This window comes from Saccoglossus kowalevskii, chromosome 12 (assembly GCF_978046115.1).
Source record: "Saccoglossus kowalevskii chromosome 12, keSacKowa6.1, whole genome shotgun sequence".
NCBI lineage: Eukaryota > Metazoa > Hemichordata > Enteropneusta > Harrimaniidae > Saccoglossus > Saccoglossus kowalevskii.
Genome location: NC_140652.1, coordinates 21,415,957 through 21,435,871, shown reverse-complemented (window position 1 = coordinate 21,435,871; position 19,915 = coordinate 21,415,957). Strand labels below are relative to the sequence as shown.

At 36.5% G+C, this 19,915-nt stretch overlaps 1 protein-coding gene across 1 annotated transcript; it reads left to right on the top strand.

Moving 5' to 3' along the window:
- The first annotated feature begins 445 nt into the window (after positions 1-445).
- LOC146735625 (carbohydrate sulfotransferase 11-like) lies at positions 446-5,124 on the top strand. Its single transcript, XM_085505961.1, has 4 exons — positions 446-507; positions 3,366-3,505; positions 3,865-3,959; positions 4,178-5,124. The coding sequence occupies exons 1-4, from the start codon at positions 446-448 to the stop codon at positions 5,051-5,053; spliced, it is 1,173 nt and encodes a 390-aa protein (XP_085362087.1). The 3' UTR covers positions 5,054-5,124.
- The last annotated feature ends 14,791 nt before the right edge of the window (positions 5,125-19,915 follow it).

Here is a 19,915-nt window from a genome sequence, read left to right as displayed (position 1 = left end):
TTATTGCTTAAGTCTGGGCACAATATCACGTCGCACGAATTAAAGTGTAACTGAGTTTCATTCGTTTTATCGAGTCAATGACATGTGAAATCGAACTTCAACATACAGTCATGGTATGAGCTCCGTTACCAAGTATGTGTTTGACTGGACGGCGGGTACGGACACGGGTAGGTAGTTTAGATTACTAGTGTGTTATGTGAGTCTGTAGATATTATTGATGGTTATTTGCCTCTACCGGGAACATTCGCCAACTAAAAATGAAGCTGTCGACAGCTGCCGTGCACTATGCGCGGCGGGAGAGTACAACAAATTGTATAACTGCGTTTGTCTCATAGTGTAAATTGGCCACATACATAAATACTTCCAGTTCAAGGATAATACGCGACACAAAATGTAATACATCGAATTCAGTAATGTACGTATTAGCGAATGTCAAAAGATCAGAATGTCGAACGATGCTGACTGCTTCTTGCAATGGGTAAAAATAGACGTAGTAACAGGGGAGAAGTATTGTAGTAACCGATACGTCTCGCCATATGTATAATTATGTCTGAGATGTGTTAACGGCCTACGGTCGGGTTAAAATACTAGAATGAATGTGCGGTTTATTGGAAGTTGTGGCAGAATTGTTGAATACTGTCAGTTCAACGAGTCTATGCTAGTGCCTGTACACACTGTCATAAAATGCAAGTCAACGGTCTACACATTGCGCGTAAGCTGGGTGTTGTGGAACTCGGTAGTGGCTGTACATGCGGGTATTATATGTCCACGCGATTTTGTCAGGGGTCTACACACTGCGCGTAAGCTGGGTGTTGTGGAACTCAGTAGTGGCTGTACTGGGTGTTGTGGAACTCAGTAGTGGCTGTACTGGGTGTTGTGGAACAGTGCAGTAATTGCAATTTTACGAAGCTAGCAACCGTATTTTAATACGTCGAACGAATTCAAAGCAGAATGATAAGGTATGTACATGCGATGAGGTGAGGGAAGTGTCAGCGATTGTGTAAAATTTGCCGGGGTCCAGAATTGCCGGCTGGAATTGTAAAATAAACCCATGTTAGTATTCAGACGGTTAAAGGCGCTCGTATAACATTACCTTACTGCTTAAGTCTGGGCACAATATCACGTCGCACGAATTAAAGTGTAACTGAGTTTCATTCGTTTTATCGAGTCTATGACATGTGAAATAGAACTTTTAGTGAAATCGTAGTGGCTGTACATGCGGGTATCAAATGCCCACGCGATTTGGTCAGGGGTTTACACACTGTGTGTAAGCTGGGTGTTGTGGAACACAGTAGTGGCTGTACTGGGTGTTGTGTAACTCAGTAGTGGCTGTACATGCGGGTATCAAATGCCCACGCGATTTGGTCAGGGGTTTACACACTGTGTGTAAACTGGGTGTTGTGGAACTCAGTAGTGGCTGTACTGGGTATTGTGGAACTCAGTAGTGGCTGTACTGGGTGTTGCGGAACTCAGTAGTGGCTGTACATGCGGGTATCAAATGTCCACGCGTTCTGCATGTGTACATGATCTCCTTACGCTTCACGGCTCAATCATGAGTGGTGGTTAAATGATAATAATAATTATCTTTATTGCGTTCGTATTCCTATTAGGATTTTGACTAAAATGCAATACAGATGTGAATAAAGACAAACAAACAATTAAAGTGAGAATAAAAAATACACACAGGTAAAATAAAATGAAAATAAAAAATAAATAAAACAAAATGACAAGCAAATAAAAGTAGGAAAAAAACTAATGGTAAAGTAAATTGGATTGTTTTCCTTATTTGTGTTGGTGAATGTTTGGATTACTGATGCATGCATGATCTTATCTTGAGATAGCTTACTATAATGTTTTCATTTTTTCCTTTCTTGTTTTGAAACAGTTCTCTATGTGTTTTGCTATTTGTATTATTGTTTTCTCATCTTTATTATTTAAAATATAGTTTTTCTTTATTTTTTGCTAAATGTGGGGGTGATGACAGCTAATGAAGTTTTTTTCTTTCTCCCGCGTAGAGATCACATGTTAAAAGAAAATGTTCTTCGTTCTCTACGGCGTTATTTTCACAACACAGAAATTTTTTGTCAGATATATCTCCCAGTCTCTATTTGTAGTCTGTGAGCACTAATCCTTTATTTTGTCATTGATGACCTGTGATTAGTATTTTTTGACTACGTGTAAGTAGTTTTCAAAACCAAAGTCTGTTTTCAGTTCTCTGTAAGTGCGCAATTTATTTTTTTGTGATTTTTCCCTTTGTTATCATTGTCTAACATCTGTTTACAATTGTTTTTAAATTTTTCTTTTTCCTTTTTCTGATATTATTTTATCTATTATTATATTGTTCGCATATCTAAACCTTTAAGTATAAGTTTTTAACCAGAAACCCAGTTGTAGGTGCCAGAGTTGTCTAGTTCTAATCCTAGTTCTGTATGCTTCATATACCAGAGAATTTTCAGGCATTTTTTTTTTATTCGAGACCAGTATTTGATCATCTGTTTTATACCTGTTGTAATTAATGAATACCTTCCTAATTCTAAAAGACATACTTCATTAGTCGCTTTGCTGTTAACTTTGAGTAGGTATTTGCAGTATTTCATGTGCAATTGTTCCATTGGTGAAATGATATTTATATACATCTTATCATGGCTCATCATGGTATAAAGCGTTTTACGATATGTTATAGTGGTATATAGGTATCTGAGAATAATAACTGTTTCATTTTGAAGCATGCTTTCATAGCTCTATTTTTAAGATCTTTTTGAGCCAAGTTAAATTTACCATTTATTTTCAATTTAATTCTAAGATAAGTGTACTAAGTGGAATACGTGTTTCATGCGACAAAATGCACTATATATATATATATATATATATATATATATATATATATTATTCCAGGTGAGAGTGCTCGATACTAAACGATGAGTTTGTGGAGCAGATTTACATACGTGGATATATATATATATCCACGTATGTAAATCTGCTCTACAAACTCTCACCTGGAATAATCGACTACCTTCCTATATATATATATATATATATATATATATATATATATATATATATATATATATATATATATATATATATTTAATAATAATTATCATACAACCCTCTTTCTTTCAAAATCCCGGACCGGTTGAGCACAAACACCTGTCGACCTTCAACACGGTCCTCAAAAGTACGTCGGTCAGTGATTGAAACTTACCCAGGTCTTTGGGTTTATACCTATTTGCTATTTGGTGTTCAACCCCCCCCCCGGTACCTGGTAAGGGTCGAGCACAACAAATGTATACACTTACTTACAGGAAGTACCTACGGCATTGCGAACATATATTAAACTAAATAGTGCTTTTGTTCTACTGTAGACGCAATGCAACAAGTGGGATTCTTCACAGCACCAATCTATATATTATGAAGACTGCAGCAAGATTTATTGCACTCTTCTCTACTTGTCTTCTTAGTACTGTATTCTTCTTTCTAATGTCCAAGGTATACGACACTGAAGGTACGTGTTCATTGGAAATATATATTTGTTTGTATAGGAATTTACACGAGTTGGAGTGTATGTAATCTTCCGTCTTCTCCTGGGCGAATGGTTTCATAATATATCTAGACTGAGACGAAATTATTCTTGCACACCAATTTCGATATCGATCACGTCGTACCCCGCCCCCCAATGAATGCCAACTATCTCATAAGCATGTTTATCAAAAGAGTCATGATCATAATGGATTTCCACGCCGACCCTTAAAAACCAAGTTGGGACTTTTAAATCAGGTTGTATTGCACTCCACTTATTATCAAATCAAATATGCAATACGTCCGTATAGTATGTACATCAATCATATTCTTACTGTTTTATAGACCCACATCGTTACGGTAGTGAAAATGTTATGGTTCCTATGGTCACCTTAGAGTTGTTGACTTTTAAGGACAGCGTGGCGGCAGACAACACTACGGTAAGACTAGTAATCTTTATTCATTGCAAGTATGATGTGCGAGTTCTAATATGAACAACAACATAAGACAGTTTTAAAGGAAACATGGAATGAAGATCACATCTTTGATATATAATTCTGGGTTATATCTCTACGACTAAAATGATTGACTACTCACTCCATTATAATAATAATAATGCACAATGCTCATGTACCTGCATAATGTATTTTTTTTCTAGAAACTTTCTATGGAAGAAGAACAGAAAAAGCGTTCAGCTCTAGTCCATCAAATATGTGACAAATACAAAGTAGAGTCGACACTACAGACGATATCAAGTAGAACTCTTGATCATTTGATAGTTGATGACGAGCATAAACTGATCTACTGTTTTATTCCCAAAGTCGCCTGTACGAACTGGAAAAAGATCATGCTATTTTTAAGTCCCAAAAACCGCAATTACTCCACCCCGGATGACATAGAGCCAGAGACCGCTCACCATGACAACGTGATGATACGTCACTTAAACAGTTATTCCAAAACAGGGATCGAGAGGCGACTTAAGGAGTACATCAAGTTTATTTTCGTGCGCGAGCCAATGGAAAGGCTCTTGTCGGCGTATCTCAATAAGTTCACAAAACATTATGAATCCAGTAAAGCTTTCCAACTACGGTATGGAACACAGATCATTGCCAAATACAGAAAAAACCCGTCCCCGGAATCAATTAAGTTTGGTCACGATGTCACATTCCACGAGTTTATTCGTTATATTTTAGACCACGACACCTTTGAATCCAGGCCCATGAACGAGCATTGGCTTCAATTTTATCACATGTGTCACCCGTGTTTGATTGACTACAATTTCATAGGTAAATACCAAACACTGATGGAGGACGCTGGAAACCTACTAAAGCTGGCAAAAATCGATCATTTGGTCAGTTTTCCAGAAACCAGATTGTCACAAGGAAGGACTCAGTCAATAACCAAAGACTACTATAAGCAGATTACGTCATCCGAAATTCATAGCCTTTGGCAAATGTATGTAGTGGATTATCTCATGTTCGGATATACATATCCCAAATTCAAAGCTAGCGATCAGGACAAATCTCATGATTAATAGGTCTGTTACTTGACGTGTATCGATGACAGTGCATATATGTATATTAAACAAACTTAGGTTACGCAAAATTGTATAGCATTATGTGCGCTCACAGTTGATTCAGCGACCTAATGTAAGTGGCATTATGATGATTTAGTCACAGGGGATTCATCGATCTAGCGTGATTCCACGTCATGTTGACGCGCTCACAGTTGATTCAGCGACCTAGTGTAAGTGACATTATGATGATTTAGTCACAGGGGATTCATCGATCTAGCGTGATTCTACGTCATGTTGACGCGCTCACAGTTGATTCAGCGACCTAGTGTAAGTGACATTATGATGATTTAGTCACAGGGGATACATCGATCTAGCGTGATTCTACGTCATGTTGATTCGTTCACAGTTGATTCGGTGACCTAGTGTAAATGACATTATGATGATTTAGTCACAGGGATTCATCGATCTAGCGTGATTCTACGTCATGTTGATTCGTTCACAGTTGATTCGGTGACCTAGTGTAAATGACATTATGATGATTTAGTCACAGGGGATTCATCGATCTAGCGTGATTCTACGTCATGTCGATTCGTTCACAGTTGATTCGGTGACCTAGTGTAAATGACATTATGATGATTTAGTCACAGGGGATTCATCGATCTAGCGTGATTCTACGTCATGTTGATTCGTTCACAGTTGATTCGGTGACCTAGTGTAAATGACATTATGATGATTTAGTCACAGGGGATTCATCGATCTAGCGTGATTCTACGTCATGTTGATTCGTTCACAGTTGATTCGGTGACCTAGTGTAAATTACATTATGATGATTTAGTCACAGGGGATTCATCGATCTAGCGTGATTCTACGTCATGTTGATTCGTTCACAGTTGATTCGGTGACCTAGTGTAAATGACATTATGTTGATTTAGGGACGACGTCAAAAGATGGATGTCGGATACAAAACTAAATTTCTTTAGTTTTTTTCCAAACCCCCTACCCCCCACTGAAACTTAATTGATAAATATTGGTCATGGCGTCAGACTACATTCACCATTAAATACAAATTGATAGTCGCACAGTAGGATTGCATAGCAGTTGGTTGCCAGGTGGGTGTAAACAGATTTTACAAATGTACCTCATTTGACGCACAGATTTACACTCGAAACAAACCATTTTTCTGTTTTTATCCCTTTTCGGTTATTTCTGTCCATGATTGGATAGAACAAAAACGAACAACAAATACTCCAAGATTTTTTTGACTTCATTAAAAAATAAAATCGTTTTTGTAGGATGGAAACTTTTTGAGACCAAAACCCCCACCCCCAAACTAAAGGAAATAAGTTTTTTATCCGACATCGATCTTTTGACGTCGTCCCTTAAGCGAATTTAATTAGATATTAATGCGTGAACTCTGGAGGTCATTGCCCATTGCTGCACATAATTCAAACACGTTGTAATAGAGTTCATATTCATATTCACTCCATTTCAAATAAACTAATTCACCATTGAAACATCGCCCAACAAAGATGTCGCTGATCACTCAGTTGTCGCAGCGTGTGTTGTACCATGATACACCCAGTTTCGACTTTTGGTAAAATGCTATAGTAAAAATATTCGTTTCACTTGGTATCACCATGGAGGTAAAAAAGACTTTTACCTCCATGGTATCACATTAGGGTAAAGCTGTGGATGGGGCGCTAAACGGCGGGATATTCGGTACCCTTGAACATGCAATAGAAATTACGTGTATACAGTACATTCTAATTATTCTTCGCAAATAAAACAACAATACAAATAAGAACTTTTCATTATCTAATTTACATAATACTGAACATAATAATGACCGAGAAGACTGGTTGTTACAGTTGTTGTCTATTACACGATATAAGTGATCAGTTGTTCACAGAAATATTTAGTACATAGTCAATTAAGTGATATCGGTGATCAGTTGTTCACAGAAATGATGTCGTCATTCAGTTTACAAAAATATTAAAACATACTAGTAGTCTATTCCGTTATTTCGGCGTATATGTTTAGTTGTTTACATAACTATTTAGTGTATAACCACTTTTTTAAAAAGTTATTTTCCAAACTAAAAAACGCCAACGTCCTTTAAAATAGTATGATACAGGTACAAATTTGAAGGGCGCTGGTCGTTGCGCAGCGCGTTTTCGTACTTCATGTAATGAAGCAATGTTTACACGTGTTGTATACGTCACTATGAGTCCCCTATCCAACAGGACGCGATGACCACCGCCCATTGAACAAAAGATTTTTTTATTTTATATGCTGACCAAAAAATATCAGAATAACAATGTTTTAAACGTTTGTTAAATGAACATCGCAAATTTTGAGAATGTGTTTAAGAGATGCCGCGGTGTAAATAAACATTGCAAACATGGTCTGTTTCGTTCGTAGAATTTTTGTTTTGTTTATTTTGGCTCATAAAAAAAACGTGCTGCATTTGTTTCTGTCTTTGGCATATTTCAGAATGATAGATAATGTCCGGTCGTATTTTTACGTATTTAAGGATCTGTTTATACCAACCGAGTGCACAGTATTAATTTCACCCAACCTGTCTAATTTCCGCTTTATTTTGAAAATATCGCCCGCTGCGCGCATTTTAATTCGTGGTTTTGGCATCGATATTTTTGGGAAAACACATCAATATTTTCTTCGTTTCTTTGCCCTAGGGAGTTAGCGTTGTCTTTATCAAGTAACTGTCTCGATAATCATTGATGAAAGGAGAGAGCAGTCCTGGATTCAAACGGAACACAGTTCGGCTCCTTCAGCATGTTAAACAAAAGGTCGTAGTTCAAGTTGCGTGCGCCACGGTCACTAAAAAACCTGTCGCTCGGTTTAAACTCAATACAAATTTGCCTGTCTTGTATGGCATTTTCGTTTCTGAAGAACAAGATCGGCAGAAAACTGAAATAAAAAAACAACAAAACTTGATCAGAAAAAAAAACGTCAAAGAAATGAACAATTTACCAAAAAACTGAAACAAGGACAGACAAGAACAATTAAACAGGCATTTTATGAAACTGGCGGAAAATGTTGAATACATTTTCAACGATTTCTACGGCGTCTACAAAAAAGTGTTACGACTTTAAACAAAATGGCTGATACAGTGACGCGAAAGCAAAACGATAAAATTTACTCTAATAAGCCCCCGAATCGCACACAACCTTCATAAGTACGCACAGTAGTATACTAAAAATTCATTTGTTAGTATTTTTTATAATATAATGTATTTTAAAATAGTGACTTAGGGGTTAGAATTTTCGTCACTTTTTCTTCCGGGACCCAAGCTTACTTTCATGACAACAGTGAAAACGATAAATGACGATTCTCGATTCTGAATGTTATTACAGTCACAAAGAGTACTCATCCGAAATGTACGTGTGGTTCTTCGTAGAGCTTGTGCACTAAACGTGGATATTCTATCAAAAACGAGCTTAAAATTTCAAATTCGCGGAACATCAAGTGATCGACACAAAAATGAAACAAAATGGTGGGCCTTGAAATCTCAAGCAATAGAGGGCGTACACAGCGCGACACGCATCCTTGAGGAATTAGGCAGATTCACACCTTTTAACAAAGCGTTTCCTAACCGTCTCTTTTAGTAACCGTGCGTGCGCGAATGATACAAGGGGGCAAGGAGGGTTATTTTCGTTCAACGTAATTGCAATATTTTGTTGTTCGTACAACGGAAATTGGAAAAATAAATTCCGTAATTGTGTAATCACAGGCTAGACGTACGACGTAATCAATCAAATATTTTTATCGTACACTGTAAAAATGGGTAATTTTTCTCGGTACGTACAAGAATTTACATCTAAATTAAAAAAGTCATAAAGAATAATCCAGCGAAATTACATTTTCGAAACTGTGAAATGACTAGATGACACAATTCATTGCAAAATTCAATTATCAATGTAAATTGTAAAAACGTATTTTTTTCCTTGTAAATTGTAAAAGGCCCTTTTTATTTCCCGTAAAACTGTACCAGCTACCCCCTTTGCCCCCTCCATACAAAGTATCATAGATTGTCGTTCGTCCGTATCGTGTCGTTCGGATTTTAATAGTAATTAATACTCTATTACTCGTTGTATCCGTAAACTTTACCATTGAAACAACAAATTCAACCGCTCGTGTACCAGTGATCAGTGTTTGAGCCAGCGATTGGTGTTTTAAATAAGCGAGCGAGAAAAGAAAGTGATATAAATGTGGTAGTTTTTTCGGTCGGAAAAGATCCCGTGGTCGGATATTATGTGATAATTGGTTGCTTAAAACCGATAAAAGCGGGTGATTGGGCGAAATTAGTAGCGTGGCAAGTTTATAAATTGAGAAACGTCACCAAACGCAGGGGTTTACAGCGGGGGAGCAGCCACCACCCCTTTACCGTGAAAGCGTGAAATCGCGACAGATTTGTTTCGTTCTTATATTTAATATTAGGTTTTGAGAGCTGCTGAGTCAAAAAAAGACTAAATGATACAAAAAGAACGCGTTGGAGACATATGCCTATGCAGAATTTGGTTTGCCAGTACATAATCCATTTTTAACACCTTGGCTACTCTATTGACAATGGCTGTTTATCCTGATTTGGCACTTGGGGTGACCGGTAATCAGTGTCCACAACGTGCTGTCACAGTCCCTCTATCTCTCTATAACAGAACAGCCATTAAAACAGCATTGGGCACTTTTTCTAACTTCCACCTCAATATTAATAAAATAATAGCTCAAGTCAGAAAAGTGTGTTTGTGAGGTTTGTTAAAATCAGATACTGTCACTATAACATCGAATTTGGTCATTTGAATCGCCATCTTGATATAACCATAGCTCCGTGATATAACCATGGAGATAAATGATATAACATGAACAAATTTTGTACACTCTAAATCAGGAAGCTGTTTAATTCAGTGATTTTCTGGGAAGAATATCGGAATCTGACTACACCAACATGATTCGGATATTTCTAAGATATAAATCAACGGTTCTTCAACGATTTAGGCATCAATATAAAAAAAAACACACTTCGAACAGTCGTTTTCTTCGAACGATACTCGACGACCATCTTGGTTCGTGGGCGGATACAAGTATCTACGGGGGCAAAACTAACGGTAAAATGATCGACTGAAATGAACCCTTTAATACTGCTTCTACACAAAATAATCTATGTTGGGAAATAATTAAAATATTAAACAAAAATATGACGACTGTTATCGTTTTAGATGTAGGGACGCATTTTCATAGGGTGAAAACATTTTGTACAGCGTCACCGTAACAAGGCACCCTGCAATGAACAGTGCTGGCTGTGATGGTCTGAAATTCTGGATTTTTGTTATGTCAATTAAATGAACATATCTTTTAAATTACACGTGCCTTATCAGGAAGCTTTTACGGACACAAATTACACACGCAACTCGGAATAATTTCGAAATAAGCTGTATAAAATGACAAAGATTCACAGGCGCAGAGCGGAAGACAGTGTAAATCTAGTCACCGGTTTCACTCCACAAGCATAACGCACACTGTTACCAGCGATCGGGGGGTTTAACATCTTAGAACAAAGGCGTTTCCCAACCGGGTGTTGAGGGACTGTGGTAGAAATAAGTACAAGCTCTTTAGAGTGGGACTATGTAGAGAGAAAAAGGAGTGCATTTTTTTAATAATTTCACTCGAGCGACATCACAACTTTTTTCAGTTTTTATCGCTCATTGTCGCAGTGCCAGGGGTTGTTTTAGAGGTCCGATCTGTTTATAAATATTCATGAAGCAATCGCAGCTGTTCTGAGAATTATTCGAACAGTCATTTAACAATATATCTTGGAACTTTGCAAAACACTTGAGTCTTTTCCAATCTAGTCTTGATGGCGCCGTTGTGTTGGCACGCCCACAATTGGGACCATTTCATAATCTTGCTCGATGCAGGTAAAACGTTGTTTTCAAAACGTCACGCCTGGTTACAATAAAATAACAGGTTATATGTTGCATATGCGTTCAAGTGTTATATTTTAATTTTAAATTGTTATAACTATATGAGTCCACTTGACATAACACAATTTACAAATCAACTAGTGTTGAGTAACCCCAGGTATTAATGAACTCATTGGCACCGCTGTAAAATTAGGTGCGTTCGGACATTTAAACTCACACATTCACAAGATAATAACGGTGTGAAATATGTCTGTTTTTTTTTGTTTTTTTTTTAGAAAATGCTTTGTCACAGAATAATAGTCTGTGGAATAGTATGAAATAGTTATGGGACAAAAACAACAAACCTGCTTTGAAATCGAAAAAAAAATGGGTCTTTTGATTACCGGGGACACATTTCAATGAACTTGATCACGGGAAATGCATGGCGCAAATTTCAAGCGGAAATTCCGCTGTGAGCTCTCGCAATCGCGTCATTTTTACAAGGTTCGCCATTTTTTTGTCACGTGGTAACAATGACTGTCCGGTTAGTGCGAACTTGTCCCTCTATATTTAGGCTTTTGAATCATAAATTCTAAAGTATGGTTCTGAATGAAACAACAGGCAGAGAACACTTTATTCAAAATCGTCGTCAAACCCTTCTCACTACCTTAACGTGACCATGGAAGGTACTCCTCCCATGTCGTGACAATAGCATAACCCCAGACTAGTAATATTACGAGTCTGATGCATAACGGTCGAGTGGCCGACATCCTGTGTGTATTGCAAACAAATAGCATAGCGCCGGTCGGCAATTTTTTTATTCTGGTCGGAAATTCAGAATGGCGGTTTCTAGCAGCGAACGTGGGCAGATTTTTGAAAAAATAACGAACGAAGAAATCGATAGGTAAAAAGGTGTTTGAGTAATATTCTCAAACATAAAACGCAACTAGATGAGTTTTCAGTAGACCAATACACTCACGTGACACTACTTTCCCGAATTAGGTTCATGCAGGGAGCTGGTTCGTGTAAACTACTTCCTTGGGGAAGCCCCTTTCGTTTTCGCACCCCAGGCCACGACACCAGATCTATTCACACTACCTGCCTAGACTTCGTACTTGATATGGTTGCACATTTGTCGTTATTTTGCGCAAAGTAATGACAAACGAAACAGCGTTAATTTTTGACATAGAACAAAGGGAGATAGAACAGTGGTGGACGGTGGACTAATCAGAATATCGGAATCAATCCTCGGTACTGGCATTTTGTGGTTCTTTGCAAAGACCGATATAAAAAATAAATGTAGTAGTCCAGATAATCGTGGTGTCGTAATTATTCAATATATACGTTAAGACAAAACATCCTTTCCCATTTATACTTGATATACATATATATAATTATATATATATATTGTGCGTGGACGTTTTTGGACGAGGTGAAACTTTACATTCTCCTGATTGAATAGTGTAACGAAAGAGACGCTGGAAGCAATGTCAGAGTTGCTTCGTCGAAATGAGTTTGAGAACCTTCAAACCGTTTGGGTCCGCTTCTTGGCATATGCCAAGTTATGCCCGTCTAATCGTTTAACAGGGTTACGAATTTACAAATAAAGAATGGCAGACTGCATATAAAGTTGAAAAAAATGATTTTTTTTCTCGATGTCAAACCGGTTGCTATATTGTAACTGTATGGAACAATGCATTCTGGTTGTCCAACTACGGAATGCGGTAAACTTAACGCTAGCTACTGTACACTATTTACAAGACAGCAGCACCTACATAAACTAAGCCAGTAACACATTCCTTGTATACAAATGTATCTTTCTTTTTTTAAATGCTTTTATGTTCCCTTACTTTTTATGTAGTTATTTTTCTTTTACTAATATTTGATTTGTAACCCTTTTCATCCCCTCCGGGGGATGTTGTGTGTTAATAAATAAATAAAAAATGTCCGAGACTCATTCTCGCCGCCAGAGTTTATTTCCGCTTCGAGACTCGACGGAATAAATCTATGTAGGCTTGGCATAAAAGAGGCCGGGCCATGGCGTACGATGATGTGGCGACTTGGATTCAGTAATACTCCACTATTTGGCTCAAGCAGGCCTGCAAGGCTGTATGTTAAACCATGGAGCTCCATGGTTAAACGTACGATGTATAAAACGCGTCGACGTGTTCACAATACTAACAATTATCAGCTCATTACCGACTGTCACCGAACCAATTCTGTCTTCGTATCGCTTATTTGGAATAAAAGACGTGTTTTAAGAGCAGGTCAAAACTTCCACCAGTATTCGACTGAAGTATGTCACATTGTATTGCTTAACTGAAGAATGACATCTCTTGGTGTGTGAATTGAGTCTTATCCATTTAACATCAACAAACCACCAACTATTAATTGCAGCGAATTTCTTAATTTGTAATATTACAATAAATGCGGAACAAAAAATGATATTATTATGGGGAGGGTGCTCAGCACTGCCAATTCACATCATACTTTTGACGAAATGGTCTCTCGACGAAATATGCACTGGGATAAAGCATTCTGTATGTAGTTTCTATCAACGAACATTTTAATTACAATTTTTCTATTCGTTTTTATCCTCAGACAGAAGTGGAATAGTCTCTCTCTTTCGGTTATACTTTGGTATAGTATACTGTTCTAGGCCAATCAGATCTTGGTTAGACCACACATATTTCATAGCAACAAACGTAGTTGACACTTGCATGTAGATCCACATCCTCTAATGAACCATTATAGTTTTTATCAAGGTATCGGATGATTTTGAGCAGGCACATTACATTGACATTACAACAAATACACATTTTAAATTTAAATATTTTATTATATTATTAACAGTTCCATAATGTCTCTCACACGGGCATAGCTGTGCCAAGGCAAGTATACAAACCAGTGCCGCTACACATTCGCATTCATTGTGCATTTAATCAAAGTCCCTCTTCACTAGAGTAGTGCACTAGATATGAACTTCGAATATAATTTATTCCAGGGACGTAACGACCAACGTATTTTATTTACGAATTGTACAGCTACCAGTCTACAGCCTTTTCAACATCAGCATCCGTTACGTGCACATGTTGGGATCTCGGCACGTGCCGATATTTTAAGCCTTCATGTTTGGTAAGAATTACAGCACTGGGTTTACGTTTGTCCGGACCCACATCGGGACCCACTCGGCTCGTGCAGAAATCACGCTATCATTCGTCGATCTGTTAGTTGACCCAAACATGGAAAGCGATACACATATGATGAAAACAATAATTGACATATTGAAAATAATTCCTTTTGTTATTATAGTATTTATTACGAGTCATCATGCGATGAACGGCTTAGAAGATTCGATTTTTTTGTTTACGTCAATGTAGCATTGCAAGAAAATACCGGTTGCAGCACATGAATATTCGTCGCCGACGACAGTTTGCATTCATTTCATTCATTACAACTGTTTCCGATCATAGATATAGTTTATGTGTTCTCTGAAAATTCACCACTGATTTCGGTTCGTGCCGAGCGTTCAAGTAGATCTCTAACGTGAACGCCACTAATGTGTACTCGAAAGTGACTTGGCTGAGAAATGATTACGTACTACAATATACTAACACTGACACTCTTTTTCTAACTTTCGAAAATAATGGTTTTAAGAAATATTCATTGTGTGTTTTAATCATAGGTTAATCAACAGTATGGTTATAAGTTCAGTCACGGTTTTAGTAACCGTGGTTCAGTCACATCAGACAAAACAAATATCACTTGATGCCACAGTGGTAACACCTCTTTTGTTGTAGAAGTAACACACGTGATTATAAACAATGTATTAACAAACAAGTGTGAGCTGTCTTGGCTGAGTTCAAGTGCAGCCCCTTACACGTTTTTTTTTTTTTTTTCCAAAACGTAAAATATGACGGACCTTCGTTCTATTATACTAGACTTTTCTTTAGATTTTTGAAATGTCATGAAATTGAACTGATAAAGACGTACAAGAAGCGTGATGTATTGGAGCTAAGCACGTCTGGGGGTACATCAATCCTCAAGCCACGACTGTGTTTGTCGTTGATGGCGGGATCATGACGCGGGAGTAATTGTACTTAACAAGCAATTTAAAAACAAGCCGTACGAGGGCGCTATATACGAATATGGAATAATTTTATTATATTTGCTAAAGCACATTTAAATTGTAAACGGTTATACACACCATGTAAGGATAAAAATTATAAGGCAGTTCCCGGAAAACGTCAAAATAAATGTAATTTACAATGGGCGTACTCTGCGTACATGACGTGAAAGAACACAAGAATACGCCGGAAATCGTTCACGTAATGATCGGTTACCCAGCTGTATATGTTGTTTCAGTTTCAACGTAAATTGGCGTATATTTTTGCATTTACGTTTCTTCCGTCCAACTTAATCAGCGGTTATTTAAAAGTATACGTTATAAACGTAGAACGGAAATCTGCGGTTTTTCAGAAATTACCGTTGATTTACGTTGGACTGAATGGACGACAAACCATGGAGCTCTTTTTTTAGCTCCATGGACAAACGTAGCATTTCCGGCTGACGGTTACGCGACGGATATGCCACCCCCATAGTCTGACGGTTACGCGACGGTTACGCGGCGGATTTACTGCATAACCGCCATGTAACCGTTGTGTAACCGTACCGGAAACACGCGATTTCATGCCGTGTGTGTTGCATTCCATTATTATAACTGTTACAAGTGTCATTGTCATTGTCACAGTCGTCATAACATGTTGTGTCAGAGATGAGTCCCATGCGTACAACTTACGTAAAATACATTTTTTATTTAAAATTTGAATGTGCACCGTATGACGATTGTGACATTATGAGTGAAAGCAATGATTCATATATAGGCACTTTCAACACCCACATATAATACCACAAGTACACATCAAACAACAGCACCTTTATTATATTTCTGAGACCGAATACAATTCACCACAGTCCCTCTATGAATTCACCAATCTTTGAAATGTCACATACAGATGTGTTCAAAAGTTTTATTGATGCATTTGTATGTCTTCCTTATTTATGTGTCACTTTAACGTCACATTCTTTTGTTCACTTCAGTCACAAGAGCACTATTAAATATTGCATAATGCTAAATGTTCTTTATTGCGATTTTGTGTTATAGTTTCATTAATTATTATTAAAAGCAGAGAAAAAGTGTATAATAATATTATGAGGTTGATGCAACGGCATACCGTCAGAGTGCATATTTTGAAATATCCTCAGAATAACCTTACTATTATACATCTTTTCCTTCCAAAGGTACATAATGGGAAAGCTGAAGTCCAAAATGTTTAGAACAGAATCAGCGAACTTCTTTGTGTGGAGTCAAAGTCCAGTGGCAGCCATGTTTGTTTTTATCATTAGAGGACGCTTATGCATGTAATCATTCCATATTTAGAATTTGCATTTCCTTATATGGTAAGATGAAAATACCCCATAAAATACCGCAAAATTACGGCATGCTGTAACTTCTGGCATTACGGTGACAGATGTATAATAATATTATGAGGTTATTACAAGAATAACACGAAGTATACAACAACAGTATGGTGATCATATCGACAGAAGTGTAGCAGAGGTTGATAAGTTACCGTAATGCTAGAGTGCATATAGATTGCGATATTCTCATTAATATAGTGATAATTAATGAGTGGAAGCTCAATGTCAGTACACACCCGATATTTTTAATTAAATTGGTGATTTAAATTGCATAGATGGACAGTTCCACCACAATTATGATTTCCATATTTTAAAATTGTCTGCTAATTATTAAATGTCACCTATCGCAAATTGTAGTCAACACATGTATGTTTCATACCACATAAGTGGTTAAGGTGCACACTCAATATTTTTACTGTAATTAATGACTTAATTAGTGTCTGCTAGCAAATAGATAGGGCAGTTCTACCATAATTATGATTTCCATATTTTAAAATTGTCTGCTAATTATTGAATGTCACCTATCACAAATTGTTGTCAATACATGTATGTTTCATACCACATAAGTGGTTAAGGTGCACACTCAATATTTTTACTGTAATTAGTGTCTTAATTAGTGTCTGCTAGCAAATAGATAGGGCAGTTCTACCACAGTTATGATTTCCATATTTTAAAATTGTCTGCTAATTATTAAATTTCACCTATCACAAATTGCTGTCAATACATGTATGTTTCATACCACATAAGTGGTTAAGGTGCACACTCAATATTTTTACTTTAATTAGTGTCTTAATTAGTGTCTGCTAGCAAATAGATAGGGCAGTTCTACCATAATTATGATTTCCATATTTTAAAATTGTCTGCTAATTATTAAATGTCACCTATCACAAATTGTTGTCAATACATGTATGTTTCATACCACATAAGTGGTTAAGGTGCACACTCAATATTTTTACTGTAATTAGTGTCTTAATTAGTGTCTGCTAGCAAATAGATAGGGCAGTTCTACCATAATTATGATTTCCATATTTTAAAATTGTCTGCTAATTATTAAATGTCACATATCACAAATTGTTGTCAATACATGTATGTTTCATACCACATAAGTGGTTAAGGTGCACACTCAATATTTTTACTGTAATTAGTGTCTTAATTAGTGTCTGCTAGCAAATAGATAGGGCAGTTCGACCACAGTTATGATTTCCATATTTTAAAATTGTCTGCTAATTATTAAATGTCACCTATCATAAATTGTAGTCAATACATGTATGTTTCATACCACATAAGTGGTTAAGGTGCACACTCAATATTTTTACTGTAATTAGTGTCTTAATTAGTGTCTGCTAGCAAATAGATAGGGCAGTTCTACCAAAATTATGATTTCCATATTTTAAAATTGTCTGCTAATTATTAAATGTCACCTATCACAAATTGTAGTCAATACATGTATGTTTCATACCACATAGGTGGTTAAGGTGCACACTCGATATTTTAACTGTAATTTGTAACTTAATTAGTGTCTGCTAGCATTATATAGATAGGGCAGTTCTACCACAATTATGATTTCCATATTTTAAAATCGTCTGCTAATTATTAAATGTCACCTATCACAAATTGTAGTCAATACATGTATGTTTCATATAACATAAGTGGTTAAGGTGCACACTCAATATTTTTACTGTAATTAGTGACTTAATTAGTGTATGCTAGCAAATAGATAGGGCAGTTCTACCACAATTATGATTTCCATATTTTAAAATTGTCTGATAATTATTAAATGTCACCTATCACAAATTGTAGTCAATACATGTATGTTTCATACCACATAGGTGGTTAAGGTGCACACTCAATATTTTAACTGTAATTTGTGACTTAATTAGTGTCTGCTAGCATTATATAGATAGGGCAGTTCCACCACAATTATGATTTCCATATTTTAAAATTGTCTGCTAATTATTAAATGTCACCTATCACAAATTGTAGTCAATACATGTATGTTTCATGCCACATAAGTGGTTAAGGTGCACACTCATTATTTTTACTGTAATTAGTGACTTAATTAGTGTCTGCTAGCAAATAGATAGGGCAGTTCTACCACAATTATGATTTCCATATTTTAAAATTGTCTGCTAATTATTAAATGTCACCTATCACAAATTGTAGTCAATACATGTATGTTTCATACCACATAGGTGGTTAAGGTGCACACTCAATATTTTAACTGTAATTTGTGACTTAATTAGTGTCTGCTAGCAAAAAGAGCAGTTCCAAAACATTTATAATTTCCATATTTTAAAATTGTCTGCTAATTATTAAATGTCACCTATCACAAATTGTAGTCAATACATGTATGTTTCATATAACATAAGTGGTTAAGGTGCACACTCAATATTGTTACTGTAATTAGAGTCTTAATTAGTGTCAGCTAGCAAATAGATAGGGCAGTTCTACCACAATTATGATTTCCATATTTTAAAATTGTCTGCTAATTATTAAATGTCACCTATTGCAAATTGTTGTCAATACATGTATTTTTCATACCACATAGGTGGTTAAGGTGCACACTCATTCTTTTAACTGTAATTTGTGACTTAATTAGTGTCTGCTAGCAAAAAGAGCAGTTCCACCACAATTATGATTTCCATATTTTAAAATTGTCTGCTAATTATTAAATGTCACCTATCACAAATTGTAGTCAATACATGTATGTTTCATACCACATAAGTGGTTAAGGTGCACACTCAATATTTTTACTGTAATTTGTGACTTAATTAGTGTCTGCTAGCAAAAAGAGCAGTTCTACCATAATTATGATTTCTATATTTTAAAAATGTCTGCTAATTATTAAATATCACCTATCACAAATTGTAGTCAATACATGTATGTTTCATACCATATACGTGGATAAGGTGCACACTCAATATTTCCCAAAAAATATTGGGAATAGTGTTTATATACACGCACATAGAGATACACTTTCAGGGGGAGTGAGTACATTTGTTAAAATTTCTCTGTTTAAATGAATATTAGCCATTTACATTAATATATTGATGCCAAACTATGATTACGTGATGCAAAAGATGTGATAAACTTTGATTCAAAGCATTATTATGCCTGATAGACTGTGGCTGCTAGTGTGTCTGCGAGCTTCCACTGTCTGCTGGGAGTGTCTGCTAGCTTCAGCCGAGTGATTTCAAGACGAAAACCGCAGAAAACTACAGCGAAATCCCCGGGTTTGCCGCCGTCTTGAATAAGTTATCGTGACACCATGAGGCGTCATAGTTTTCCAATTTCACGCAGTTTTCGTCGTGAAATCGACCAATTTCGGACCATCGCCCACAAAATAATTGATGAAATAGTTTCGGGACCCATCGACAGTAGAAAGGTAGAAACGTAAGGCGAAAATAATGAAAAAACGGCTGTTACGACCCGACCTGATTTCAGTTCAGACTATTTTAAAATGGTAATTTTTTTCGAC